The following is a 27,812-nucleotide window of genomic DNA, read 5'->3' on the forward strand; positions in this document are numbered from 1 at the left end:
GGTATGGCTCATGTTTGTATTTATTATAAAACAGTCTCTATTTTAAAACATGTCTTCAAAGCCATCAGACTAGGATAACTTGTAACATCTGGGCAAAGCTGCGAATGTTTATCAAATCTTTTTATTTGATTGCTTGTTCTTTCCAGTCTGGTTTGGTCATAGACCAATACTCTCCAGAAGCTGACTGTCCATGGACACTTGTGGCAGGACTCCACACGTCTGTTTCCACACTGCACAGAGAGCTGACTCTCTACATTTACTTGTGCTATAATTAGGTGTCCGCAAGGGAGCTCTTGGTCTCCACATACTCAAGTGCTGCTCTTTTAACAGCCAGGACACTTTCTGTTGTACCAAATTTCTTCTCATAATCCAGGTAGCGTTTAAAGAAGAATTTCATCTTCTTCGGTGCCAAGCTCAGGTGTATGACCCTCTCAAAGATATCCCTGCAAAAACACAAAGTGATTCAGGCTGCTATGTTGGTAACAGCACTCAGTACAAGTCCTCTATCCTGCCTTTGAGCAAAGAGTAGAAATTCAGGAGAAGACACTCAGCCTGCTGCAAAGTGCTCGAAGAAAGAGATTCTTGACAACTGGCCAAAATCTCAAAGTAGAAGCCTTCTATTTGCTTGAGAACATTAAGGCTGCTGGTCAGCTTAAGTTAAGATTCAGACACTGTATTTGACCCTGCATTCAAAAGTAGATGTGGCTTAGGTCCACAGTGTGCAAAGCTGGACTTTGTTTTGTCAACTCTCAAAAAAGAAAAGGAAAATAAGAAAAGTTCCTCTGTTTTTGTTATGAGATACACAAGGTCTGGATCTCACCCTTCAGACAGAAGGCAATCCTTCCAGAGGGACACAGGAGTCTCAGTGCAAGTCCTCTAGTTCTGTCAGGCCACTACTTACTAAGAATTTCCCCTTAGTCCTATCGATCACTATCTAGTTGATTGGACAGGCTGGGTGACAGGTTGGACTGGATGATCTTGGAGATCTCTTCCAACCTGGTTGATTCTATGATCAATCTCCTTAGAGTGTTCTTAGTCCCAGCAAGGATAAACAGTTCCACACCCCCCAATTTTCTTTCGCTAGGTGATAAAAATTCTCTTTTGCTCTGCACTGGGAAGCCCTATATGAGCTTATGCTGCAGGGTACCTCTGGGTGCCACTTCAGTGTGCTCCTAGCACAATACTCTGCCCCTTGCCAGCAGGCTGTAGTGCAACTCACCGTATTTCCTTCTGGCTGCCATGTTTGATCATGATGTCCATGTAGATGGACCAGATGTCTGTCCGCTTGGGATAGCTGCTGAGGGTGCTCTCAAACAGGGCCTTGGCGTGTTCTGAGTCCCCAAAACGGAACTCCAGCTGGGCAAACCTTGAAATGACATCCACATCTGGAACAAGTAATGACACGTTAGAGTATCACAGCAGTTCTCTTCCCTATAACCAAGCATGAGTGACAATTACACAGAACAGGGGCAGGCACAGAGACAGCACCATCTGCCCCTAGACACAAAACATTCCATTGCAAAGTGGTCCTGGACCAAGGTGGAATCAAGAGTAGGAGAAAGAATGGTCACAGTTCACTTTCCACTTCAGCTCATTGCAGGAGGCAGAATATTCTTACATTTAAAATGCATCTTGCAGCATCCAATGGCAGCCCCATAAACCTAGGACTAGACCAACTTGACTTTTTTAGGACTGTAAGAGGACTCTTAAGACTCAAAGTTATTTTTGCTTTGGGTGCTTTGCTTTTGCCCATCACAGCAAATTCTATTACAGCAGGATTTAGCATTGATATTCAAGCTGAAATTCCCCCTTAAGGGAAGCAAGTCCAGCACCAACTGATTGCACTTCTCAGTTACTGCAAATATTGTCACAAACCATCTACTGGAGAGCTGTTAACACACGAAGGATAGAGAAAAGAGTGCTTACGTTCTTTGGTGGGCAAAGCCTTGAGAGCACGCTCCAAAAGTCTGTGTGTAGCCTCAGTCTGGCCTTGCTTCAGGAGGAAAGAGGCATATTTCAGCCAGACGGATTTCTCCTGACGGAAACGCTTCAGCATTGTGTGGTACAACTCTTCTGCTTTCTGGAAGGGCAGAGTTGGGTTAGCTCAAAGAGATTCATAATAAAGCTTTAAAAGGTTTACTTTTGACCCAGATATCTCTAAGCCTGTAAGACTTAGAAAAGCAAGTATCAATAGCTCCTTCTCCCCTGACAGTCATAATGGTTAATTCCCATTAGGAACAGGACAATCCTAACATCTGACAGCCAGAACTGCTAGTTTATGGCATCACTGAATGGGATATGTGCCTAGGACCTGCTTGCTCTGTCTTACCTTGTTCTTCTCAGAACTGGCATAGATGTCACACAGATGCTGGAAGACTTTCAGAGGTTCGTTGTACTGAACAGCTCTCTCAAAGACTTTCATCAGTGTCTCCTCGGTGCCATACATGTTCTCCAAGTTCAGCAGAGCTACCCAGACATTCAGCTTCTCCTGTTCTTCCCTTGAAGCAGATATGAATGAGAATATTTAGCCTTTTACCAGTCTTTTTGCAAACCACTCCACAAAGTCTTACTGACTTGTAGCCTGCCTCCAGGACAAAAGAAGGGAGTATACTGCTCACCAAAACACCACTTTTGCAATAAAGCACAGCAGTTGTTTCACACTAGAACTTCTGAACACTGCTGTTTGTAATTAAGAACCACAAGGATGATTCAAGAAAGCACAATATACTTAATCACACTGTATATTATATAGAGATGATGTAATAGAGAAAGGCACAGCCCTATGAAAACCCACAAAAGCTTCACTGTTTGTTTCATGTTTCAAGGACAACATCAGTGACAGCATTATGATCTTCCAAACCCTTCTACTCGCTCAAAGTACCTCTGCATGCTCAGTGATACCTCAGGGTGTTTATGTGTTCATGAGCAACAAGAAGTCAGCTGCAGGCCAACTGTGGTGACTCAGGTAAGACCTTCAAAGGGCCAGCTGACAATTGCTACCATTTAAGCCTTTTGAGCTCACTGAAACAGACTCTGCCACACACTGATGATGCTACCAATGCTGTTTTCCCACCACAACTACTCCCTCATGATTCGGAACAAAGAAAGGCAGAGCTCCCTTATTACCTAAAGCAGATCGTCTTAAGTGCTCTCTCTGCCACAGCTCTGGCCTTCTCAATCTCAGTAGCCTGGAGGTGGAAAGCCATGTACTGCAGCCAGAGAATAGAGCTGTTGGGACTGCTCAACACCAGGCGGTCAAAGTCGTCGGCTGACTGGGGCTGTCGATTGGGGTCCATTAGAGCAGCCTCCAATTTGCAGAGCTCCTTTTCCTTCTTCTGCTTCTCTAGCTCCTTCTCCTTCTTTGTTTGTTTCTTTAGCTGAAAGTGCAAAAAAGGAGGATTGGGAAAGAACTAGCACGTCATGTGAGAACACACAGGCTCAGCTAAAGCCCCATGAGACCTCACTGTGTCCAAGGCTACACAGTTTTCACAGAAGAGATTAAGTCAAAGTCAAACAAGCCCTGGTTTCACCTAATGTGGTCAGCTTTGCAAATGCCATTTTGATTGGTGAATCACTGTGGCAGAAAAAAAAAAGTTGCAAGTAGTTGTGCTGCATCACAGAGCTCACTCTGCCTCACTGCTCTTGATCAATGTGTTCTGCTCTGCTTTCTGCTTCAGACCAACTCAGCCCTGATGTTTTGGGCTTGAACTACCTGGAAACTTAAGTGCCTCAAGTTTCCCAGGAGAAGGCATTAAGTGCCTCACAGCATGGCAAGAAGTGCCACTGACATCATGCTCTCTGCACATCTTCAAGAGATCCTGCCAGCACCTCTTCAAACCTCTGTGCCAAGAAGAACCAGAGATCATCTATCTCTTTCTCAGCACCCTGCTAGAACCTGGGAAGATCTAGAAGCCTCTCAACAGCTGAGGAGTTCCAACACTGCTGCAAAGGAGCCAGCAACTACCTTGAAATTTCTACTTCTCCACAGCGAGCAGCACAGATACTCTGTATGGCTCCAGGCTGCCTTTTATTTGTAAGTGGAGCAAAGCCATTTTGTGGCTAAACTTTTCCAATTTTCTGATTCTCCTAAATGAATGAATTGGCAATAAGCATCCTTGTGAAGATTTTCCCAAATGATTTAGAACCCCAAATTAATTAATGTGTATATAGTTGTAGGCAGGGCTTTCCAGAAATAAAAGTAACTACATATTTTATAATTCCTGCCTCATTAATTGCCCCAACTAAATCACATGAAAAGCCCTATTTTCATGAAGCCATGCTAAAATAAGCCTTTTTCTCCTCTGCTTCAGAGATATCTGCTCCTAAGACCAGTGCTCACAGAAGTTCTGGATTAGCTGTCAGAGGTGATCCTGGGTTAAATGGCTTTGCTATGAGGCAGACAGACACTCACATCATGTTAGAGCCACCATGTGGTTGTCTCCTGTGCAAGCAACTCTAGTACACAGTACCTTTGACTGAGGATCCTCTTCCTCCTCGCTCTCTGAACTCTGTTCCTTCTGATTCAGCACAGGTACATCCATTGCATTTATATCCTCATCCCAGCTGAAGCCCATGGAAACTTGCAACCTGGGAGCTTCACTAGGTTTCCTTATCTGTTTAGAGGGAACAGGGAATGCTCTGGGTTTTCATCTGAAGTTTTCACATTGAGATTAGGTTACTGCTTTTTGCCTGTGGCTTCTCTCTGGTCAGTACTATTGACTTGCCACACTTGCTAACAGCCCACCAGCAAAAACATTAAACTCTGCTCACCTGTGCTGTAAACTTAAAACATCTCAAACCACTCTCAGATAACACAAAGAGGAGTTTGTGTCACTACAATCTGCAGCAATGACACTGTCATCATCCAAGTCAAAACTGACACATCTTCATAGGGCTGGAAAGTCATTTGAGATTCAAGTTCTCCTACAAACTTCTCACCTTGGATTTCTTTTTAGCTGCCTCTTCCTCCTCCTCATCATCATCCTCCTCTCGGTAATATACCTCAATTCCACTGTCATTTTCATCTGCTGGGCAGATCTTCCTTTTTTTTGGCTTTGCCTCCTGCAGTAACGAAAAATGAAGTGGATGTTGAAGGGCAACAACTGAGACAAATCTTGAAGGCAATTCTGTTTATGAAGTCAGAGAGAGGGGCGCTGCCCTGGTACATACAGCATCCTCCACTATCATCTCACATAACACCAACAAGAGAGAATAATCTCATACTCACCTACATATGGTGTGAAGACCAACAGGATGGATGACACAGACAACACCACTGGGTAGCTAATTCAGATAACTCCTACCTAAATGGCATCATTTCTGATCTTTGCTAATCTCCAATACAATTTATTGGAGATAAAGCCAATAATTCTGTACAATGCCTCAGTCTGATTCCAGTATATCTTCGTAGTCCCTTCAGTATTTGAGCTGATCAAGACCTTTAGCATGTCCTTTGCAATCACATCCATACCTGCTCACTGTCAGAGTTTCCTCTTCTCTGTTTTGCCGTCACTTTAAGCTCTTCTGTCTTCTCCTTACCATCTGTCTCTGTTTTCTCTTCCTCTGCACCATACTGTGGTAGGCCCAGAGATTCAGGCAAGACATTTGGCATCCCAGTGTCTTCAGGCAGGAGAGAGAGCTCAACATGCTTTCCATTTACACTGTGGTGCATTGCCAAGAGCAGCAGGAAAGAAGAGAACAAAACGTCAGAGCACTTACAGTGACTGCAAGAACATGAACTTCTTTCAAAACTTCCTGGCTTTTATCCTCTCTCTTTCCATCCTCTCCTCCTCCATGATCTCCATTCTACTAATTCACAGCCCCTTTTAATTAATGTTAGACCTACCCAAGCACCTTGGCAGTGAGCAGCTTCCCTTCAGGCAGGTATTTTTCGTATAAGGAGTGATTCTGTACAAAGTAAGGGGAAACATTCTGGAACAAGATTCGGCCCAGAACAGAAGTGGACAAGCTGAGAAGAGGATGAAAACAAAAAATGAGTATTCAGTAGTGGAGGAAAAATAAAAAAAAACAAAGTGCAGTGACTATGTCTGTGGCACAGCTAGTTCTATATAACATCACACAAACCTTCCCTGTTTCACTTTCATAGGCTCAAGAAAGCAGCAATGACAGCTCGATTCCCAGGAAGGAAGTAATTTTGTGACATCACATTACACCAGAAACCACCCCCAAAGAAGAGTCCAAATTTGTATGTTTAAAGTTAAGTTCTCCAAAACCCCTCATTTCCCAGAATAATTTTCTTATGCTACTCACGCAAAGAATACACCTGATGGAGCAATGGATTTGACGTAGCCTCTCACCAGCTGGCCTTTTTTAATATCCTTAATACATGTTATTTCTGTATCCTCCACTTTGCTGTTGTTCTTTGGGTTTAGCCTTAAAGAAAAGAGAGGTCAGAAGTTAAAGCACTCAGCTGAATAATCCACATTCTGCTCAGGATATTAAAAAAATAAGTAAATCAGCATTAACAGCAGCCAGTATTTTCTGAAAGTGTACCAGATGACAAACACCCTTTGGTTTATCCAAATGGACTAATGGACTATCTGCATCTCTGCCAACCTATACACAGCATTAAGGGAATAGACACACTGCTGTAAACAAAGCCAAACAAAAGAGATTTGCCTGGTTTCCTGTGACACTAAGACAGTGAGGTGAACAAAATGCTGTCTGAAATTCTGCATGGCGCTGGCTTGGGTTTTTTTCACTCAATTATTTCTAAGACACTTCAATCCACAAAGTTTATGCATTTTTGTTCTGCAGAGACAACAAAGCAAGGGGTTCATAGGATGTCAGGCATTGGAAGGGACCCAAAGAGATCATCGAGTCCAAACCCCCTGCAAGAGCAGGACCATACAATCTAGCTCATGTCACAGAAGAATGCATCCAGATGGGCCCTGAAAGTCTCCAGAGAATGATTCTAGAGTTCAGTTTTAAGAAACGTTTATGATTAAGTCTGCTAAAATTAACCCTGAAGAGCAACATGTTTGTATTGTGACTGCACTGCAAATTACATGGTGGAACTTCCCCTTTCTTCCCAAAGAAACAAAGTTCAGTCAGGTCTAGAAACAGGAATTAAATCTAAACCAAATTGATTAGCATTACATTATCCAGGCTCTTCTCAGTGATGCCCAATGACAGGACAAGGGGCAATGGACAAGGAAAGCCGAGGCACAGGAAACTTCATTTAAACACGAGGAGGATTTTTTTCACTGTGAGGATGACAGAACACTGAAACAGACTGCCCAGGGGGGTCGTGGAGTCTCCCTCTCTGGAGATATTCAAAACCTGCCTGGAAGCATTCCTGTGTGAGCTGCTCTAGGTGATCCTGCTGTGGCAGGGGAGTTGGACTGGATAATCTTTCAAGGTCCCTTCCAGCCCCTGACATTCTGTGATTTTGTGATCAAGACACCTCCATGTTTTCATACAGGAAAATATTTCCAAAGTACAAGCAACTTTCATCTCTTTAAAACAAACAAATCCCAGTCCTTGTCCTTTCAACACTTCACACTGATATGCCCAACCTAAAAGTTACTTTATTCCAATATTCTTTTCTTCAATAGTAGGAGATGAATAGACTGAAGAGATGATACATACCGGGACCGACGGAGAGATAATTGGATTTTGCTGTTCTCATTGGAGAGGATGTAACACCTGCATGACAGAGCAAGAGGAGAAAGCAGAAAGCTTGTTTTACCTGTTAAAAAAAGCTATAAGTAGAAGACAGGTATTTTCACCAGCAGAATGAAGCTCTTGAGGACACAAACCACTTTGTGCATCCCTAGAAGGGTGCACTTGCTGTCTAACGCAAACCAGCAGGTCACACGAGTTTGTGACATCATCTAAAGGGAGCTTCAAGGAGACCCTGTAGTGCCCTTCCAGTATCTGAAGGGGACGTACAAGAAGGCTGGGGAGGGACTATTGACAAGGTCTTACAATGACTGGACGAGGGGTAATGGGTTTAAACTGGAAGAGGGGAGATTTTAACTAGATGTTAGGAAGAAGTTCTTTACAGTGAGAGCGGTGAAACACTGGAACAGGTTGACCAGGGAGGCTGTGGCTGCTCCCTCCCTCGAGATGTTCAAGGTCAGGCTGGATGAGGCCTTGAGTGACCTGTTCTAGCGGGAGATGTCCCCGCCTAAGGCAGGGAGTTGGAACTGAGTGATCTTTGAGGTCCCTTCCAACCTAAACCATTCTATGATTCTAAGTCTGTGAAGCAGGGAAATGCAATTACTCGTGCTTTACAAATGTAAAGACAACTGGCTTGCCAGACAGCCCACAGAATCACAGCAGAGGTGGGATAAATGGCTTCTTTCAATCCCAAAGAGAGCAGCTACTCTCAAAACAGTTCCAGAATTCAGCTTAGAAGGGGCTTCTTCACACGTGGAAAACAAAAGACTTTCACACAAATGCATATGAGGTCATAAGTCAGCATTATTTCTTAGCTTCAGAGCCACCCCTACAATTATCTTACAGCCTATTACCATGCAGGACATTACTATGCCTTGCAGCTTGAGGGAACAGAAAAGAGAATTACTCACCTGACAATCTTGCCAACTTTAAAGTCACCCAGAGGATTCTCCTTATAAGTATCATCCAGGTGGAAGATGCTGACTTTGCCAGTTTTCCCACCTGGCAGCATGATGGTCAAACCGATGTGTGGAGTCACCTTTGTTACTATGCCTACAGTGATGGTGCCCTGCTCCAGTGACTGAATTCCTGCAAAAAGTAAAGGAGAGAGAAGGCTTCATAATACTAAGAAAACCCACACAATGAAAGTAACAGGGGTAATGAGTCAAGCTGATTTTAGTGGTCCTGTCAGATATCAAACCACCAGCTTTTGGTAAGGTGCAGTCTATCTGCTCTTTTGGTTCACAGCTATATATGTCCAGGTAGCCCAGATAAGGAGCCCTAAGTTGCACAGTTCAGGATCCAGAATAATTGACAAATGCAGCACCTCATGTCTGAGATTAGAAAGCAGTAGGTTCACAAGGGCTCAGAGAAGGGCTTCAGTCTGAGACGGTAGCAAAATGACTCTTGAATCTCAATGTCTGATCTCTCTTTGCCTTGCCTGCTGCTACATCTAGGTCAGGGGGGTACTACTTGGCTCTGAATGCAATAACCTCACCTGAAGGGTCAGTGCAATCCCACCTCTGTTTAAAGCTTCATATACAATAGGCTTCTGCTGTTAAGGCTTCACTATACCTGTGAGTGACAAGCAGAGGTTTGTTTCAGTGACATCTGTTCCAGTCACTGTAGCTGATAGTGCCTGGCCATTTTTGAAGTTCTTTTCTGGATGTTTTAAGACCTGAAAGAAAAGATGGATTTCCATTCATTACCAGAAAAGGAGATTTGCAGAAATCTCACTGGTGTTTCTCCCATGAAGCTTTACATTACATCTTTGATGTGCACACTTCACTGATAGCTCAGCACCACTGCAATTACTCTGCTACCCTAAGCCAAACTAGCTACAGGCATAGTACTTGGTTGCCATTGAGGAACAGCAACGTCTAAAGGGCAGAGCACTAGATTAGGACTTCACAATGTCTGCAGTCATTATCCACAGCCATGTGCACAGAAAAAAAAAGTGTAACTTCCCTGTAATGCTCTCTTACCTTGGTGTTCAGAGACAGCAGCAGATGGGGAACTCTTGCTCGAATGTCAGGGGTGACTTCTACCTCCAGCCAATTTTTGAGGGTGTTATACTGAGAAGACACCAAGTAACCAGAGAGACAACATGAGATCTTGGGCAGGAAAAAAAGTCCTTCCCTGGTGGATTAGCTAATTTTTCAGGAGAGAAAAAACCTACTCTGGCCTTGGTTCTCACACTATAATGCTACTGTGGTTCACTGGAAGTGCATGCAGGGGATCAGCAGGGAGCAAACTTTGTGCTGCTGGCATATGCAACTTCTCCAAGGCCATTTTGCTAGAGTGGTGGGTGACAAGCATCTGCTGGCAACAGGCATGTCAAAGAACCAGCTCAGCTCCGTCAAGTCTAGAAAACGTCATCTCCTTCCCTTATTCTCCCTGTAAGACACTCAACTTCATATGAGCCACTCTCACAGTTAATGAAGACCACAGTAGTGTCTGCGTTTATGTCTGAATTAAACCCTTTGAGGTCATCCCTACTTGCTGCCCCATCCAGCACATTTCTTTGGAAGATTCTGACCTCACCTTTTTCACAAAACAGGTGACTGTCTCTCCAACATTGTACAGTCCAAGTTTCTTGAGGGTATTGTCTTCTTTAAGGTTCAACATTGCTGTGACTTTCCCTGCCATTTCACTGTTTCCAAACAAAGAAAGAGGAGATCAGTAAGACAGCTTTGATCCTAATGACGAAGATAGGAGTCAAAAACCCAGTAGACTATGATGAGCCAATACTACTATGGCAATGCCTTTGCAAAGTTAATTCTCTCTCCAGCTGCATTCTTCTGCAGGGGATTAATTCTTCCCTGGGCTTAAGAGAATCCTTTTGACATGAACACACATACCAAAATCCAGACTGGTACAGCCAAAATGACATTCAAAAGAAATCACATACTAAGAGAGTACTGTGAGGTTTAATATAGGTCCCAGCCCCAAGTTGCTGTGAAAGATAAAGAGGCCTTGGCACACTGCATAGATGTGCAGGTCCTTGCTCATGGCCAGCTCCTTGAAACAGAAGAAACAAAGGAGGGAACATGCAAGGTCTGTGAAACATCTGCAAACAGCACAGAGGTCAGCTCTTACCTTGGTCGAATGCTGAGCTCTGGAATGGACTGTTTGAAGTGTGGGTGGGTGATGGGCAGGTATCTAAAAGACAGGAAAAGGATCAGTTTCTCATAATCTCCCCATGCCCCAGATAACCACACATTAATTGCTTTTCACTGGCAAAAGAAGAGGACTAAGCCCTCTAAACCCACCACAGCTTTTCAGGTTCTGTTTTTTTCTAGCACTATTTTAGTGACAATTTAAGTACCCAAAATAATCTCACAAATTTAGTCCCTGTGGCCAAATCTTGCCTGTACTCAAGACTTTCACTAGACCTTATGAGTTTAGAAGTCTTTTTAATCTTGTAATGTATACTCCATTACAAATAGAGTGACACAGGCAGAGAACTAATTTATTGAAACCCGGATCCAGGATAGAAAATAATAGCAAACTTCCTCAGGCCTTAACTACTCCAGAAGGGGTAGCTGTAGCAGCATCTGTTGACAGATGCAACAGCCTAGATAATCTGAACTGAGTAACAGCTTCCCCAAGAAATAGCATTATGAGCACATTTACCCACCTGTGAGTATTCACATCTCTGCCTCCAATGACTCGAGCAGTCACCTTCTGCCCAGCTTTCAGAGTATATGTTGGAAAAGAGCCTATGGGCACTTCATCCAGAATCCGGGATGCATGGATCGAACCTGTCAGCTTGTCATCAATAGCAACTGTGACATGGGTTGCTTTGACAGATTTAACAGTACCAGTAACGACATCCCCCAGGGAAAGCGAGTGTTTCACGACAGCAATTATCTCTTCTGCTGCTGTCTCAGACTCATTCCGGACCCTTACGAAAACATTCTTCTTTGCTGGGCCTTGTACTGCCAACAAGACTCCATGGTCATTCGCCTTTCTTACTTTTAAGGTTGCAGAGATTGTTTGTCCCACCTTCAGCTTCTCCGAGTCAAAGCGGAAGGTGTCATTGAAGTGAGATGCTATGGGGATGGCTGCCAGGTGGCCTGTTTCCAATGACACGAGGGCAAACTGCTCCGCTACGTGCTGCACAACAGCAGAGTGCTGAGAGTTCTCTGCGAGCCGCTACACAGGAATGGAGATAGTGAGTTCTCCTGCTGAGATTCTCATGCCCTCCACTCTACCTCCCACAGTTCTCAGAGCAGAAAGAGCCAACCCACCCTCCCACACCCTTCAGAATTCAGTGATCATCTGGTTTGCTGGATGAACAGAAACACATAAAACCAAACTGAAGACATACTTGCTTGGCTCTTTGCTTTAACAGTTCCTCCCGAAGAGAAACATACACCTTAGATGTGAGGGCATCCACATGAAGAATCAATGCCTTGGCTTTCTCACCAGGAACCATTTTTTTCTCTACAAATAAGAATAAAGTAACAAAGTCAACTTGGTACCAAGGTAAGGAACACATTCTTCCAATATTAATAGCAAGGAGCAAAAAGAAAAGTGTTAGGCTTTTTCCATTTGGAAAACATCTAATGTTTTCGTGGAAGAGCTGAATTGACTTTATGAAGATACATCTCCAAAATAATGCAGACCAAGCTGACTAACCAAAAATTCAAGATTTGGAAAATAAAAAGAAGATTATGCTAACACATTTGCATAAAACCATCATCAGCCTATCTGCTCAGCAGACAAAGAAACTCTCCTGAACACAGAGAGGCTGGGATACTACTCCTGCCAAAGTTAGCAGTTTATACTGGGGTATCAATGGTTGATGCATTATCTCAGCATGTACTTGTTCGGTTCTGCATAATATGGCACTTGTCTGCTTGAGTTTTTTAATTGCAAACTACCAAAATCACAGCCCTGTTTTAAAGGCATGTTGATTTGAACCAAAAATTAACAGCAATTTCAGACAGAACATACTCCAAGGAATAAATTTCTAAAGTATGACAAAAAAAAATGGTATAGCTGGAGCTCTGTATTAATTCTTTGTCTACCTACAGTATCCTTCAGCTAAGGACCTCAGAGCAAACTAGACCTTACAAGACGCCCAAGAGATGAGGCAGGATTAGGTCCCATCTACAGGTTTGGTAGCAGAGGCATAGGTAGCTTTAAATTATACATTCTGAATCATGCAAATTGAAGGGGGTCAGCATATTAGGAAACTAAACTACTCTTCAAGCCCATTCCCACTCTGATCAGATTCCGCTCATGTCAGCTCCTCATCATCAGAATTTATTTCAGGACAGTGAAAATCAAATCAAGCAAAGACCCTCACCTCCCAGGTGATAGCGAGTGGCTGTTACAGTCAAGCCTGTGACACAGCTGCCACTGAACAGTGCTGAGCCATCCTCCTTCACATCTTGCACAACCAGCTGCAGCTCCTTCCCAGGCACCAACTCATCACAAAGGCCTCCAGCCATGCTGAGCTCCTCTAAATAAAGGCAAGAAAATGTGTGAAGTCAGTTCTACCTACGTTGTTTCTAAAAGAAAGACAGCCTTCATGTTTGCTCAAAAGTTCATAAACAGTTACATCAATCTGCAGAAATATCAAGTAAATTCTAAGAGTTAATCAGAGTAGAAACACTTTTGATGGCATTAAGGATCTGGTAACTTTGCAGAGCATGTTTTCCAATCCTATAGAAACACTGGTACGCATATGGAAAAAGGTAAAGCCCATAATACAAGTAGGCAGATCTATGTGTATAAACTCATTCTCATATGAGCACTAGATTTGGGTTATCACAAGCACTTGACAGGCTAAGAGAGCTGGGCTTGGTTCAGCCCGGAAAAGAGGAGGCTCTGGAGAGACCTAATAGCAGCTGTCTAGTACCTGAAGGGTGCCTACAAGAAGGCTAGAGAGATACTGTGGTGATAGGACAAGGGGCAATGGCTTCAAACGACAGAAGAGCAGATTTAGATTGGACATTAGGAATAGATTCTTTACTACAAGGGTGGTGAAATGCTTGAACAGGTCGTCCAGGGAGGTAGTTGAGGCCTCATCCCTGGAGATATTCAAAGAGAGGCTCAACAAGGCTCTGGGCAACCTGATGTAGTTGAGGATGCCCCTGCTGTCTGCAGAGGGGGTAGGACTCGATGACCCTCAGAGGTCACTTCTAACCCAGACTATTCTGTGATTCTATGGTATCATTACTCCTGCCAATTTCTCTGTTTTGATGGACAAAGCTAGTCCTATTTGCTTTAACACACTAAGCCTGCCTGATGATTCCAGTGTATAGAGTCAAGCAAAGAAATTATTACATCGAAGCCTTCCACTTTATCATTTTAACCATCCAAAAGCATCATGCACTTTAAACAAACACACTATTCTTCAGAAAGCACCACAGGAAAAAATATCTTGGCTTTACCATTGGGCAACTGACTTTTCCAGCCTAACACCATAGACAGTGACTGATGCACTTGGCCCACTTCAGTTGTCTTCTGCTATTCCACCACTTCTGAGTACAGAAAGCTGACCTGATGTCCATTCTGATTCTTGTGTGATTATCATCCTAGTGTCCAGGCAGTAGTGCTGTTTTACCTTAACTAGGTAATAAGCAGGGGTAGGTATTAAGTGCATGGTTCTAAACTATGAGTTTGCATCCAGTGAGGGCCTTCCATATTGCTTATTGCCAGTCCCTTTTCAGGCATTTGGGGCAATTAGGTCTGGCCATCAGGCAGCCTGTTCTGTTTCACTGGTGCACACAGAAATAAACTCATCCTGGACTTTGAGTCATCCTTCCAGCTAGGAAAACTACCAAAAAAACATATCCCCACCTTTCTTGTTGACGCATTAAATAGGTTTCACAGCTTGGCCTAATATCCCCTATATATCCTTGAGCTCTTCAGAGTTCAACATCTGTTTCCTGACCAGTGAAAACAGGTTTGTAGACTACTGCCATATCTTATCTGATGAACTTTTAGATTGGTTCATAAAGCAATTGCAAATAGTCACACCAAAACAGTATCTCCAAGGCTGAAGAAAGGGTTCAGCCTACAGTATGCCTATTCTCACCCTAGCCTCTCTTATTTTCACCTTCACAGGCCTTTTGAGGAACCCATCCTTCTGTACCACTGCATCTCCCTTCCCCTTTTGGTATATGGACCTCAGCATACATTTACTTATGCCCTTATTATTAACTCTATAAGCTCCAACACCAAATCAGTGTAAGAGGCCTAGCAGCCTTCAATGATAAAAGCAGTTCTCTGAGTTTTTCCAGTTGTAGTTCCAAAGAGCCTTCTTGTCAGATGTTAGACACTGCACATTCATCCTAATTCTAAATGAGCTCCTCTTGGAATCCAAGTCTTTGCTTAAAACTGCCCTTTCTTTCACCTGAAAGAAAATGGTTTTCCCTCCTCAGGGCTTTTTTTTTTTTGTGGTATTACCATCTTTAGCAGAACATGTGAAATCTTTTACCTCTTTTTCTCAGCAAGTTTCTGATTTCATTCATCTCCTTGAAATACTGATTCAGCAGGGCAAAGCTCTCTGCAGCAGCATTGCCTGAGCTGCATTCTGACACCTTCAGATTGAGGATCATACGCTGCTTCTCCTCATCAATGCTCATCACCTTTGCAATCACAGTCTGTCCCACCACAAAGTGCTCCTTGGTGTCTGTCACAAACTTGTCACTCATGCTCTGTTTAAAGGAAACAAAGGAGTAAAGGTTACTGAACACAACTGCTATCAACCATCTGCAGTGCTGCTTAGAAGGGTTTGAGATAAGTGTTAATGAAAATGCATAAGAGAAATTAAGAAATGAAAATTAAGAAATGGAAAACCATCAATTAAAATGAATTGCTGAAGTCACATGAAATCATTGGTGAAGCTTAAGATCACTTGAATAAAGTTATTTGTTTCATTTTGGAAGTGAATTAAAGCACAAACCTAGAAGTAGCTTTTGCCCTGCTGGAGGAAGTTGTGCAAATGCAGGATCCTCAGCCCTGTACCTTTGCTAAAAGCCATGTTTCAAGCATTCCTCCTTACACACATACTGCCTACTGAAGTGAATGCACTGCTTACCACTTTGGGTGCCAGTCCTGTCACACCAAAAGGGAACTCCACAAACACTCCAAAGGGCATCACATTCCTCACATAACCAGTCAACAGCATCCCAGGCTCGATTTCAGAGAAACTTCTCACAACTTGCTCGTCCTGCACAGCAGAAATCACTGCAGCCTTTCTGCTCAAGATCTGAACAACCAGTTAGGAAAAATAAAAAATATGAATGAAAGGAGCCTGGTGAAAATTAAATCTCTTGTTACTACTAACTGCTGGGGCTAGAGCACTTTTTGCGGGTTAGACAGTGCAGAAGTTCAAATCCTGCAACTCCAATTTCTGTCCTAACCTCTCTAGATCAAAATATAGCAACCAGTGTCTCTTAAGCTGCTCAGAATTAAAGATGTATATGTTTCACACTGGAGAAAACATCAAATTTCTACTACTTCAGGTTTGATTTCTGGTATAAAGCCAGCAAAATTATGGCTAAGCTTGTGAGATGATTAACAGCTCAGGAGCTGGTTGGGAAGATAACCACCAAGTCTGAGTTCTGATGGGATTCTACCAGCGGATGAAGCTCACTTTTAACACATGCAAGTTATAATGATTTGTTTAAGCACTGGTAGCTTGATGGGGAGCACTTTCACTTCAACATATTAGCCTGTCTTCTGACAGGTATCTCCTTTCCCCTGCTTTGACTGGTTGAGGTGGCAAAGGATACAATACGCTCTCCGTTGTCACTTAAACACATAACTCTGGGCAGGACATCTCCCTCCTGAAGACAGTGCCACAGCAGCTTGCAGGTAACAACAAAGTCAGAAAGGTGAGTTGTGGGAATCCAGGCTACCACATTGCCTTCGCCTTCTAAGACAGAAACCTCCAGCCCATTATCTTTCTTCTTCAAGACTTTCACATCAACCATCTGAAAAGAGAACAAACAATTCCAAGTGTCTTTTATTTCAGTCTTGTTGATGTACATGGCACCAAATCCTGTGCTGCAGGGTCTTTAACACTGCCTCCTAGCTATATAACAGAAAATCTAACACTGACAGGGCAAGCCTAAAAAGTGTGCCAATATCAATAGTAAAATAAAAAGCACCCAGAGAAATCAAGAGATGGAAACATTTTCTTAGTTGTGATTTTTTATTTGAAGGGTGAAGAAAAAGAAATTTAAACAAGTTTAGAACTACCTTGTTCCTGTATCAGCAATATTTGCAGGGTGTTAGAAACTGTGTTCATTCCACAGACAGCAAGTAAACATTTCAAAGCATATCTCTGAAGGTGCCTTTTTCCAGGGAGAAAAAGTAACTGCTTTTGTACTGAGAACATTAGCAATATCCAGAAGAATCATCTAGGAACAGAAGCATTAACTGGTACCTCCAGAAGGGCTGCCCCCAGAACTCTTTTATCCTGATCTCTGACATCAAACTCTGTTTTTGACCCACGAGGCAAAACACACAATAAAACAAAAGCACATTTAATGCTAGTTCCTGACTACCAACAACTTTTCTTGATTCAAAGTGATACCAAATCATGTGGAAAAGGTAAAAAAATGGGAGCAGTCATTGAATTTAATACCTCTCCTACTTGGTATTTCACTTCCTGTTTGTTCTTTGGAGTACTCTCACTTTTTCCCTCTGAGCCAGGCTTGCCTGATAACCTGAAGGACAGCAAGAGTCTTTCCTGCTGGGGCTCACATTTTAAGACTGTTACTTTAACAACCTGCAGGAAAAAAAATAAAAGAAAGTTTAATTCATCTGACCCTCACCCAGCCCCACCCAGAAAAAGACAGGTTAATGCATCCAGTACTTTCCTCTCACACCTAAGTTAAGAGTCACTGGCCTGCTATCCTTAACAGGTTCAACCAGAAACAAATGTCCTGATCACACAGATGGAAAATGGAAGTACATAACCATTAAATTACTTGCTAAAACTATGTAGCAGGTCTGTAGAAGAGTTGAGAACAGAACTCAGATCTCTGGATTTGCAGTCAGAAATCCTGACTAGAAAAAAAACCAAGAAAAACAGAAAAAAAAAATCAGAAAACCTCATTCTTCTAATCCTGTAGCTAAGAATTTTAACTTCCTTAGCAGAAAGTGCAGCCTAGAACCCCAAACTTCTACTAAGATCTCAGTAACTCTCCCAAGTCTAGCCACTCTATCAAATGCTATACAGGGAGAGCCTAGAAGCAAAGGTCTGTGAAATACTCAGAAAAAGAACTGTTCCTTTCACAGACTAATCTGTTTAAATGGAGCACAACTATTTCTTAAAGTGAAAGGACATAAGCACCACTTGGTGTAGCTAGCTCATCCAGGGGAAAAAACACGTTGGGATCAACTCAACTGCAGATTTCTCTTATGCGCTCAAACACGAGGCATGATGTAGGTACATTAATTACCTGGCCTTCATGAAAGACTTTATCTGGACAAGATGCAGTTTCTGAGCTCAGCTCATGCTTGGGTACCAGCCCTTTGACATCATTGTAGAACTTCACAATGCAGCCAAATTCCCTTGCACACACCACAAAGCCGTGCGTGATCAGACCTGGTTTTGCATCTTCATAGCTGGAGAGAACTGGAAGGTTTGATTGGACAAGACTTTTCTTTAGAGTAAGGATCAGCTTCTTTCCTGCAGGATTGCACTCTAGGACCTACAAGGATGTAATAAAAAAGAGGGTTCAAAAAGCATGTCTGCCATTGCCTGACCAATCCAGCTGCTAAATACTCAGAATAAAACAACACAAAGCAGCTGAAGACCTCATCTGGCAGCTCTCACCCGACACTTGACTTCATCTCCTATGCTGTACTTCTTCTCAGGCTGCTTCAGGATCACATCAGCAAGATGCATGGATGGTATGAGCCCTTTAATCCCCTCAGCCACTTTCACCTGCATCCCAACAGGTTTCAGAGCAAACACTTTGCCCTAAACACAAATCAGGGAAAAGCATCAATAAAGGAACAGTAAATTCAGCCAAGACAATGTATCATCTATTATCACCAAATCTAACCACTCTCCAAAAAACACAGTCTTAGCCCAATCCACATCCCATTCCAGCAATCTGATACATCAACTTTCACACATTCCATAATGTTGTTTAACAGCCTCTTTGCCTTAAGCACAGGTTACTTCTGCAAAACCTCTATTGACTCTACCAAACTAGAACTGTTTCTAGAGATGTATAAAATACAGTCATGAGTTGGATATAATAATAACTGTGTCATTTTCTGCCCATCAGCTCATTGTGATGGTCCATACACAAACTTTCACCTGAAGTGAAAGGAAAGTTTTAGTTTCTTTCAATCAAGCTTTTCTAAAAGTGTATTCATAGCCATAAATAAATGGCTGACCATGACTAAAATCTGATAGCTTTGGCAACATACCTCTAAAAGCTTGAATAAAATGGAGAAAGAAAGGATCAAATTCCATTAACTGAATCCTACAAGACTTCTCCCCCCATTTTCACCTCCCTAGTCTGGATGAGAAATTGAACATACATATTATTGGCCAGAGGAAATGCACACTAGTCAGACCATTGTTGTACGTGTGAGAGCCACACAATCACACAGACACTGCACATGTCTTTCAGAAGCTCACCTGCACAACATCCCCTGTGTGGATATCTTGGTATTGGAGAAATCGTGCTTCAATAATCTGACTAGGGACACAGCAAGAGATGATCAATCAGTCAACATGAAGGAAATCCAGGCTATGAGGAAACAGTCCCCTTTTTGACTTGTCCCCAGTATAATTAACCCACGTAGACCCTAGTGTTCTACATCCCCACAGTTCTGTGTTTTACTCCAACTGACCCATTTCATAAAACAGTTCTCTGGACATAGAGTTCTGCGAGGTTCACCAGGCTCTATTTCAGGTGACAGCCACACAGTTATGGCCACAGGCCATGGCTTCATGAAAGAGGCACCTGTCGTCTGCTTCGCTTAAAGCCACAGACATAAATACTAAGAGGGAGAAACAAAACGGGTTGAGACTTGCAAGATCAAAGTTCAATTTCCTATTCAGTCAGAGTATTCCCACATTATCTCAGCAGAAATAAACTAATTTAGCCTTTTTGTGTCTCCACTCTCCAACTATATAGATGGTGTCCTGATGGTCTATAGTGAGGGAGGATAGGCAAGATGCCCATACAACCTGACCTGAGACAAGATACACAAGCCAAAAAAACCCTCAAATGGCAAATTCCAGTCCCACAAAGCAAATCCCTACAGTATTTTGAATGCTCAACCACACCCTTCTGTTCCTTCAGCTTTTTGGAAGAGTCCATGCAACTTACTACTTCAGAGATACAATACACATCTGATCCATCAGGCTGTAGTCGATGATCCGACATTTATGCTTGCATCCCGGTTTAAATGCTCCAGGTTTAAAGGATTTTCTGGTTTTTGAAAGATGCTTCAACTGGGACAAAAAATGGCAACTTATTTTCAGAAAATGGAAGCACTGATACAGACCTTAGGTTGAAGTGGTAGCATCTGACACTACTGTTCATCTAACATACTCTCTCTGTGAAGCAGTTTCAGTCTTTCCACAACAACTCTTTCATATTCCAACCCTGAAAAGGGGAGGAATTATTTGGCAAACATCTACCACATCATCTTATTTTTGGCATATTTGCCTCACAAAGAGCATAAAGGTAGAAGACAAAGGTAGAAAATAAGACCTCCTAGCCTCCTTTTCCTAAAGGCTAAGATAGCTATGGAGGACTTGCCTCACCACCCTGGTACTTACCCGTGCAAATGCAAGAGTACCATCATCGAGTTCAAAGATGGCACCAAACTGCTTGTAGAAAGCTTTCACTGTTGACTCCTCCACCACTGCCCCCATGCGATCCCTGGAGAGCTGGTTTGGGGATCCCCCAGGGTGGAGGAAGGCCTGCCGTAGAGTAAGGTGCACCACCTTGGAGGTGGGGTGGACAGAGATGATGCAAGCTTTCATCTGGGAGAAGACAGAGTATTTGATAAACACAAGTTTGTAAACAGAAGCTGAGAAAGACACATTGCTCAGGTTTTCACATAGTAAGCTTAGCACCGCAGCTATCTGTCCATGTACAGATTCTTTCAAATATTACTACTAAGACAGCACTTCAGTTCTAACAGCTTCACAGAAGGGAGATTTATGCTCTTCTTTCTTACAGAAGCATAGAATGGTTTAAGTTGGAAGTGACCTCAAAGATTATCTAGTTCCAATCCCTCACCATAGGCAGGGACACCTCCCACTAGAACAGGTCACTCAAGGCCTCATCCAACCTGACCTTGAACAACTCGAGGGAGGGAGCATCCACAACCTCTCTGGGCAGCCTGTTCCAGTCTTTCACCACTCTCACTGTAAAGAACTTCTTCCTAATATCTAGTTAAAATCTCCCCTCTTCCAGTTTAAACCCATTACCCCTCGTCCTGTCACTGTAAGACCTTGCCAATAGTCCCTTCCCAGCCTTCTTGTAGGTCCCATTCAGATACTGGAAGGCCACTACAAGGTCTCCTCAAAGCCACTTCTCCAGGCTGAAAAGCCCCAACTCTCATAGCCTGTCCTCATAGCAGACCTGCTCCAGCCCTTTGATCATCTCTGTGCCCTCTTCTGGACTCGCTGCAACAGTTCGATGTCCTTCTTGTGTTGGGGGCTCCAGAACTGCTACAAGATTCTTGTTTACAGATAGTTTGTTACTAATGCAGTGAGGGGACCATGACTGCACAAGTTATTTTAATATCACTTGCAAGTCTCTCTCATGTTTCTCAAGTAAGTTTTCCATTACCCCAGGAATGACTTCACTCTACAGCAGCCATGATAAGTCAAATAAAAGGCAAAACCTACAGGTATTATCAGTAGAATTTAGAGACTATTCCAAAGAAATATTTTGGAGAAGAAATGTTGTAAGTAACATGCCAACTCTAGTCACCCTTCACACTCCTTACCACTTGATCTGGAGAATAGTTCATGGATTTCTCTGGATCCATGTGCATGAAATCCACAATGCCGGTGAAAGAAGACAGAAAGGTCATTTTGAGCCCACATGGGGCCACCTAAGAAGGGGAAGGAAAAGGTGCAGCTGTCATGCAGCTCAGGCAGAAAGCAATTCAGACATTTCACAAAAGGCATCATCAGTGCTAATCGCAAGCACATCACAAGAGACAGGGAAACCACTTAAAAACTCCTTTCTACATTGCTTCCCCAAAGCATTCCTTTAGTTTTCTGATAATGCTGTGTGTACTCTGAAGACTACTGCTAGCTGGTTAAATACTTTACCCAAGTAAAGCCCAGACAAACACAAAATGGATTCCATCCTGCTTTGAGCTTTATCACCAGCTTCATGCCTTTGTATTCACAGTATCACAACCAAGGCAGAGATTATTTCTTAGCTGAATGAAGTGGAGGAAGTGCCTAGCAGATAGTAGTGTTTGCTATTGTAAATTAATTGAGCCCAAGTACAAAATTTTCCACAGCATGAACCTCTATCTGTATTTCACCTGTCCCTGCCTTCAGCAAGGCTCAAAAACCCCCAAAGCAATAAAAAAATGAACATAAATCAAAGCTTACCTTCTGCACTCGAGCTTTCACCACCAGCCCTGGTAATAAATTAGAGAGTGTCCAGTTTTGTCTTTCTGTTGCAAGGGATGCAGCAACCTCAGATCGATCAATGGACAAACGCACCACCCTTCCCATATTCTTTACTTCCACAATTACACAGTTCAGGTTCTGGCCTATTTTCAAGTCAGGCCCTACAAAGAGAAGCCACAACATAAAACCTCCAACAGGAACACACTGTGATTCCCTACCACTGAAGTTTTTTCAGAGCCCACTCTGGTTTAAGAAGCGAGAACTCCTCTCGATCTCAAGTGGTCTACTGCCAGCAGGATGGATGGGCTTGGAACACAGTCTGTCAGAAAACAGGCTGAAAAACAGTGGCTTGTTGCAGACCAGCCACAAAACTGCTGTTTTCAGCAACTCAAAACTCCACCTTGATCCAGTCTCACTGAGGTGCATGAACACCAGAGATATGACAAGCTTTAATCCCTGTCATTCTTTACTTCCAGTTTATCCCCAGCACCTCCTCCTGCATTTACCTTTCTTGACTGCTTTGACATAGTTTTGGGCTTTCTGACGAGGCAGGAAAGCATGAGCTCCACTGACTCCAATATCGATGAGGTAGCCATGGTCTTCCACACTAGCCACAAAGCCAGAGAGCAGCTGTTGGGAAGGAAGCAGTGCAATGCAGTAACGTGACAAAACATCTGGGTCATCTGCACATCTGATACAGAGATTCCACACCCCACTCACTTGTTTCATAAGGACAGAGAATCGAGTTTTCTAGAGCAGCAGAAAGAACATTACATTATTTCTTACTGCACAGCTCATCTGGCAGTGACGTCTCAACGCTGTCTCTACTCAGTTGCTCATGTATAGAGCTCACACACCAGCAGGGGGAAAAAAAGGAATGCTCAAATACAACAGGTGCTCTAATTGCAGACATACACCTACAACCCTACAGCTGGAAACACAACCAAACAACTAAGCACCTCTGCAAGGCATGCAAAACGTTATTCTCTGCATAAATAACAAAGAAACCCACTCAGAAACAAATAATTAAATAACTTGTGCATATTGAAACAGAATCAGGTGAATGGATTTCATGAGTGACAACCAGCACCCAAGACCAAACACTGCCCTCTCAGATGTCCTCCATGGTGGGAGCAGCTCCATGTTCTGCTCTGATACCACACAGGGACAAACTGAAACACCCCGCCATGCACTGTGCAAAAAGCATCCCCAAAGCCTAAAGAAGCTGTGACAGATCCAGGACACATACCATGCCTTGTGCTAGTGCTGAAGTGTTCAGACCCTTATTGACCATCTTGGGGTTGATTGATAATTTAATACTCCGGCGCCCATCAGCACTCTTCTCTACGCTGGTCACAATGCACCTGACCAGCATCCCTGGAGAATACAGGTCTGACAGCGAATTCAAGTCCTGCCCAGTAAGATGATCAAGAGATAAGCATACAAATTTCACAGTATTAAGTAACATAAAAAAAACACAGAGTTTGTTACTGAAGTAGCTTTTGAAACCAAAATCCTACAATAAATGCAGCAAATGACACAAGCACAAAGATCTCAATACAGAGGCAGAGATGACAGTATGTGATGTTAGAAAGACCAGAAGGCTTTGTTTAAAAACCAGTACTGTGTGGGACAGTTCAGCACGTTACAGGTGAGGAATCATCTACAGAGCTAGCAGCAACCTTAACCTCATCTCCCTCTTCAGCAGAGAAAAACACAACCACCAAAAGGTAGACCCCATCTTGAGAAAAATTATGAAGAGCTGACACCAGAGAGACAGGATACCAGATTCCTTTATCCTCTTTCTTTCTAGCAATCAGCACTGTCAAGAAATTGCATCATTTGCTTGGAACAGCCAGGACCAAACCAAGGTCAGTCTACAGCAGCACTATGCAGCAACGTGTTGCATGCATCAACACACAATTAAACTGGAAGGACCATGGTACTCCCCCACAGACAGTAAACACTTGCACCCTCACATCATTTATTATCACTTCCTTAATTTCTAACATCATTTTCCAGAGCCAAGCATCAATATGCAGATTCAGCAGCAGACAGGCAACACAAATCTCACATTCAACATACTATCTACAAAGATCATTTAGCCAAAGCTAAGGCATTGCAGGTAAGTCATTGGAGAGACACACAAACCATGCTTCTCAGTAAGACCTCAGGGTGAGTTTTGAGGTATTATTAATGCTCTCTTGCTCTCATGCACAAATCACAGCCATAGTGCAAAGTCTCACCTCCAAGAGCTCTCCTTGGGCCACCTCCTCGCTCAGCATTTTGCTGTAGGCATCACTGATCTGTGTGACTGGCACAAATCCAGATAGTCCATTGGGTAAGCTGACGACTAGCTCATAGTCACTGACCTCTTTTATACAACCCAGGAGCAGCATCCCTTCACAGATTGCCTGGGAAAGCAGGAAGAACAGCATAGGGTGAGTATCTTGGCAAATCAGTAGTAACAGGGTAGTAAACACACTTTTGTCCCAAATAATGGATATATTTCACAGGTTTGGTGAGGAACAACATGCTCCTTTTATGTAGGCCAGAAGAAACATACACATTAAATCAAACATTTATCCACAAACCTGTACTGTAAGTGGTTCAACATTCAAAACATTGTCTTTAGCAGTGGCTGTTTTGTCTGTCTTGAACTTTTTCTGGTTTCCTTGATCCCTCTGGCTCCTTTTTCTTTTGTGGGATTGCTCTTCACGGTGAACCTAACACAGATCAAGAAATAAAAAAGATAAAAGTGGATAGAGGTGAACTTTGCACTATGGCAGACCTCTGCTGCCAGGAACAAAATAAGAAGAAAATATTACAACTGGAGAAGAAAGAGAACAACCTTACTACCTGCTCAATGTCTACATAAAACTCTCCCAAAATACTTCTTCAGGGCTAAAGCTGATAGCTTACAAAACTTTCAACCTCAGGAAGAGAAAAAAGTAGCCCAAGTGGTCTGCACCACACTCTACCAAAAGAAAAAGAAGGATGTAGTCTACATCCACTAACATTAGCCTCACTACACCAGCACCTTGGGATATGTTGTCTGTGGTAAATTTAAAAAACTAAACCCCAATCATTGATTTTCATCAGGCTTTTTCTGTCATCAGATTCAACATGCATCTGACACCAAGGATCTTTAAGAGAAAAAATGTGAATACCAGCAGTTCTCTTTTTCTCTTCTACAGAAGTAAGGGACAGAAAAGATTGCAGGTCATATTTTGACAAGGGAAGAGCTCTGGAAAGAGTGAATTGAGAACACATAAAGAACCTACATCAAACAAATTGTCCCGCTCTAACTTCAGGCTGGGTGTCTTTCCCTCTGTGGGTTTTTTCTGAACACCCCCTCGAGGAAAGTTTTCTTCCATGGCTGCCATGCTTCCACTTCTGTTGGACAAATGATAAAACAGATCAAATGTGTAGTAGTTACAGCATCATAGAATCAACCAGGTTGGAAGAGACCTCCAAGATCATCTAGTCCAACCTATCACCCCAGGTGCAAGAATGAACTAGCTCCAAACCAATAAAGAATTCAGATGGCTAACTTACAGTCAGCCAGTGCCAAAACAGAAACTCATGCTGAAATAGATTTGACTATTCTGGAGTTTCAGTGGTCCATATAAAGATGTACACCCCTCTCACTTTTTTACCGTTGCCCAATTCTGCTAGATTAAAGTAATATTTTTTAAGGCTTTTACATGCACAACATAGATATTCATAAAAGTGTTTTAACCATAAGTTTCCTGGACAGATCTTTAGTATATACAATTAACAAGCTAAAACTACTTCCCAGCTTTGGACATCAAAGGGAAAGGTGTGTATGAAATGCTAAGAAACCTTAGTTAGCGTTTTTACTTTCCAGATACCAATATAATTTGATACATCTTTGTATATTTAATAGATATGTTCGCCTTTAGAATGTTTCAATCAGTAAACAGCAATTTATTCATTAGGTAACGACTTCTATACTATTTATCACTGTAGCAAACTCTGGAGAAATTAGCATTTGTCATGAATAACAGGCATAAACTTGCGTTCATGCAAGTTAAGGCTTGTAATAGAGTTGCAGGAATCCAGCACTGTACAGGCCTGGGTGCGTGGGGAGACTCTGCTCTACCCTAACGCACACCCTTTGCCTTCAGTTTTCTCTTTTTATATCCCATTCTATTACATATTCATTACTAATTCTAAGAAAAGGTTGGGTTTTCCTTATCAGTTTTAGGAATGGGAGGTGTCTCTTCCACACGCCTCCTTTTTATCCGGTGGTCCCTCTGGTGGTCTTCAGTGACGAAGTAAGGGGTCTTCCTCAAGTGTCCTTTCCATGAACTCCAAACTAGTAGTGTCCTTTGTATTCCTCTGTTTGCTCATGCACAAAGGCTGTCTCTTCCACATGCCTCCCTCCTCCACCAACCTTTCTAGTAACTTACTGCTGTTATCTTAAGCCTACTGTATACCTTTGCAATGGTGGTGCAAGGAGGAGTGCAGCTCCATTCAAAATCCCCCTTCCTCCCTGTCTGTGACCTCTTGCCACGAATTGATCGGATCAAACATATATTTCTCACAGTTTCAGCCAGTAAACAGCAAGTTATTTATTAGGCAACGACTTCTATACTATTTATCACTGTAGTAAATTCTGGAGAAATTAGCATTGAAACATTACGTGGTCAATATTAAAGTCCCTTCAATGTGAAAGCACAAAACAAAGCTCATCAAATCGCGCTCCACCACAGGCCTCGCTAAGCAACGCAGACACCTTCCACGGTGTGACGGTTTGGGTGTTCCCCACCCCCCACACTTTATAAATTACCCAGACTAGTCTCAGCCGGCTCTGGGAATATAAATGAAGCTATTTGTTTATAGCTAACACAATATACAAGCAGATATTTACAGTATATATAGAAATATACAAGGTAAAAGGTAATTCAGAAACACAACTCCCCTCCCAGAAACCTGAGTCCCCAGGAGGGGCTCTCAACCACCCCTGCACCTTCCCCCTGCCCCTCTCAACCTTACCCCAGTCCCAAGGAAGAATGGAGGTTCAGCCAAGAGGTTAAGAAGCAAAGGTGAGTGGAAGGTGAGGTTAGGGAGCTGCAGCTCAGTCAGAAGCCCAAGGCAGAGTGTGTGACAAAATGGCGAGGGTGCTATCTAATGTTTTCCTTTCTTCTTCAGCGAGACTCTGAGGGGAGTAGACATCACCACTGTTTTCCCTTCACAGCCTATGATCTAGTTCTTCTCACCAAAACATTCTACCCTGCTTCAAACTAGCACACACGGCTGCTAACTGAGCCGCCCGCCCGCCCGCCTCGGCTCGACCCGGACGGGCTGAAACTCTGCCCGCAGCGGCCTTACCTGCTCCGGCCGCAGCCGCTCTGGCCCCCGCGGCCCCTCGCTCGCTGCAGCCGAACCTGCAGCCCAACCTGCAGCCCAACCTGCAGCCGCCGCAGGCAGAGCACACGCGGGGAGCGGCGGAGCGCAGCGGAAGCAGCACCGGGTCAGGGCGCAAAGGGCGAACGGAAGTGCGAGTCTCTCTCCAGCCAACCAGAGGGAAGGGGAG

General features: G+C 43.2%; 1 protein-coding gene across 1 annotated transcript; it reads right to left on the reverse strand.

Moving 5' to 3' along the window:
- Positions 1-2: 2 nt before the first annotated feature.
- PDCD11 (programmed cell death 11) lies at positions 3-27,677 on the reverse strand. Its single transcript, XM_064144451.1, has 36 exons — positions 27,608-27,677; positions 25,534-25,645; positions 24,844-24,975; positions 24,496-24,663; positions 23,499-23,660; positions 22,756-22,879; positions 22,229-22,410; positions 21,607-21,714; positions 20,426-20,632; positions 19,971-20,095; positions 19,274-19,334; positions 18,455-18,601; positions 18,078-18,329; positions 17,258-17,401; positions 16,401-16,601; positions 15,704-15,874; positions 15,101-15,320; positions 12,962-13,117; positions 11,978-12,093; positions 11,285-11,802; positions 10,744-10,806; positions 10,189-10,297; positions 9,630-9,719; positions 9,220-9,322; positions 8,556-8,733; positions 7,612-7,668; positions 6,271-6,393; positions 5,846-5,968; positions 5,471-5,660; positions 4,939-5,061; positions 4,470-4,613; positions 3,127-3,377; positions 2,330-2,498; positions 1,927-2,080; positions 1,220-1,385; positions 3-443 (listed from the first exon to the last, which is right to left on the reverse strand). The coding sequence occupies exons 2-36, from the start codon at positions 25,633-25,635 to the stop codon at positions 272-274; spliced, it is 5,511 nt and encodes a 1,836-aa protein (XP_064000521.1). The 5' UTR covers positions 25,636-25,645; positions 27,608-27,677; the 3' UTR covers positions 3-271.
- Positions 27,678-27,812: the final 135 nt, after the last annotated feature.

The sequence above is a fragment of the Pogoniulus pusillus genome, chromosome 6, assembly GCF_015220805.1.
Source record: "Pogoniulus pusillus isolate bPogPus1 chromosome 6, bPogPus1.pri, whole genome shotgun sequence".
NCBI classification, from domain to species: Eukaryota; Metazoa; Chordata; class Aves; order Piciformes; family Lybiidae; genus Pogoniulus; species Pogoniulus pusillus.

Coding starts and splice junctions, on each gene's coding strand:
- PDCD11 (XM_064144451.1), bottom strand. CDS start 25,635: ATGGCAGCCATGGAAGAAAACTTTCCTCGAGGGGGTGTTCAGAAAAAA. Junction 15,321..15,703: donor CAGGACTGGCACCCAAAGTG/GTAAGCAGTGCA, acceptor TCCTTTAAACAG/AGCATGAGTGACAAGTTTGT. Junction 3,378..4,469: donor AAGAGGATCCTCAGTCAAAG/GTACTGTGTACT, acceptor TTGCACTTTCAG/CTAAAGAAACAAACAAAGAA.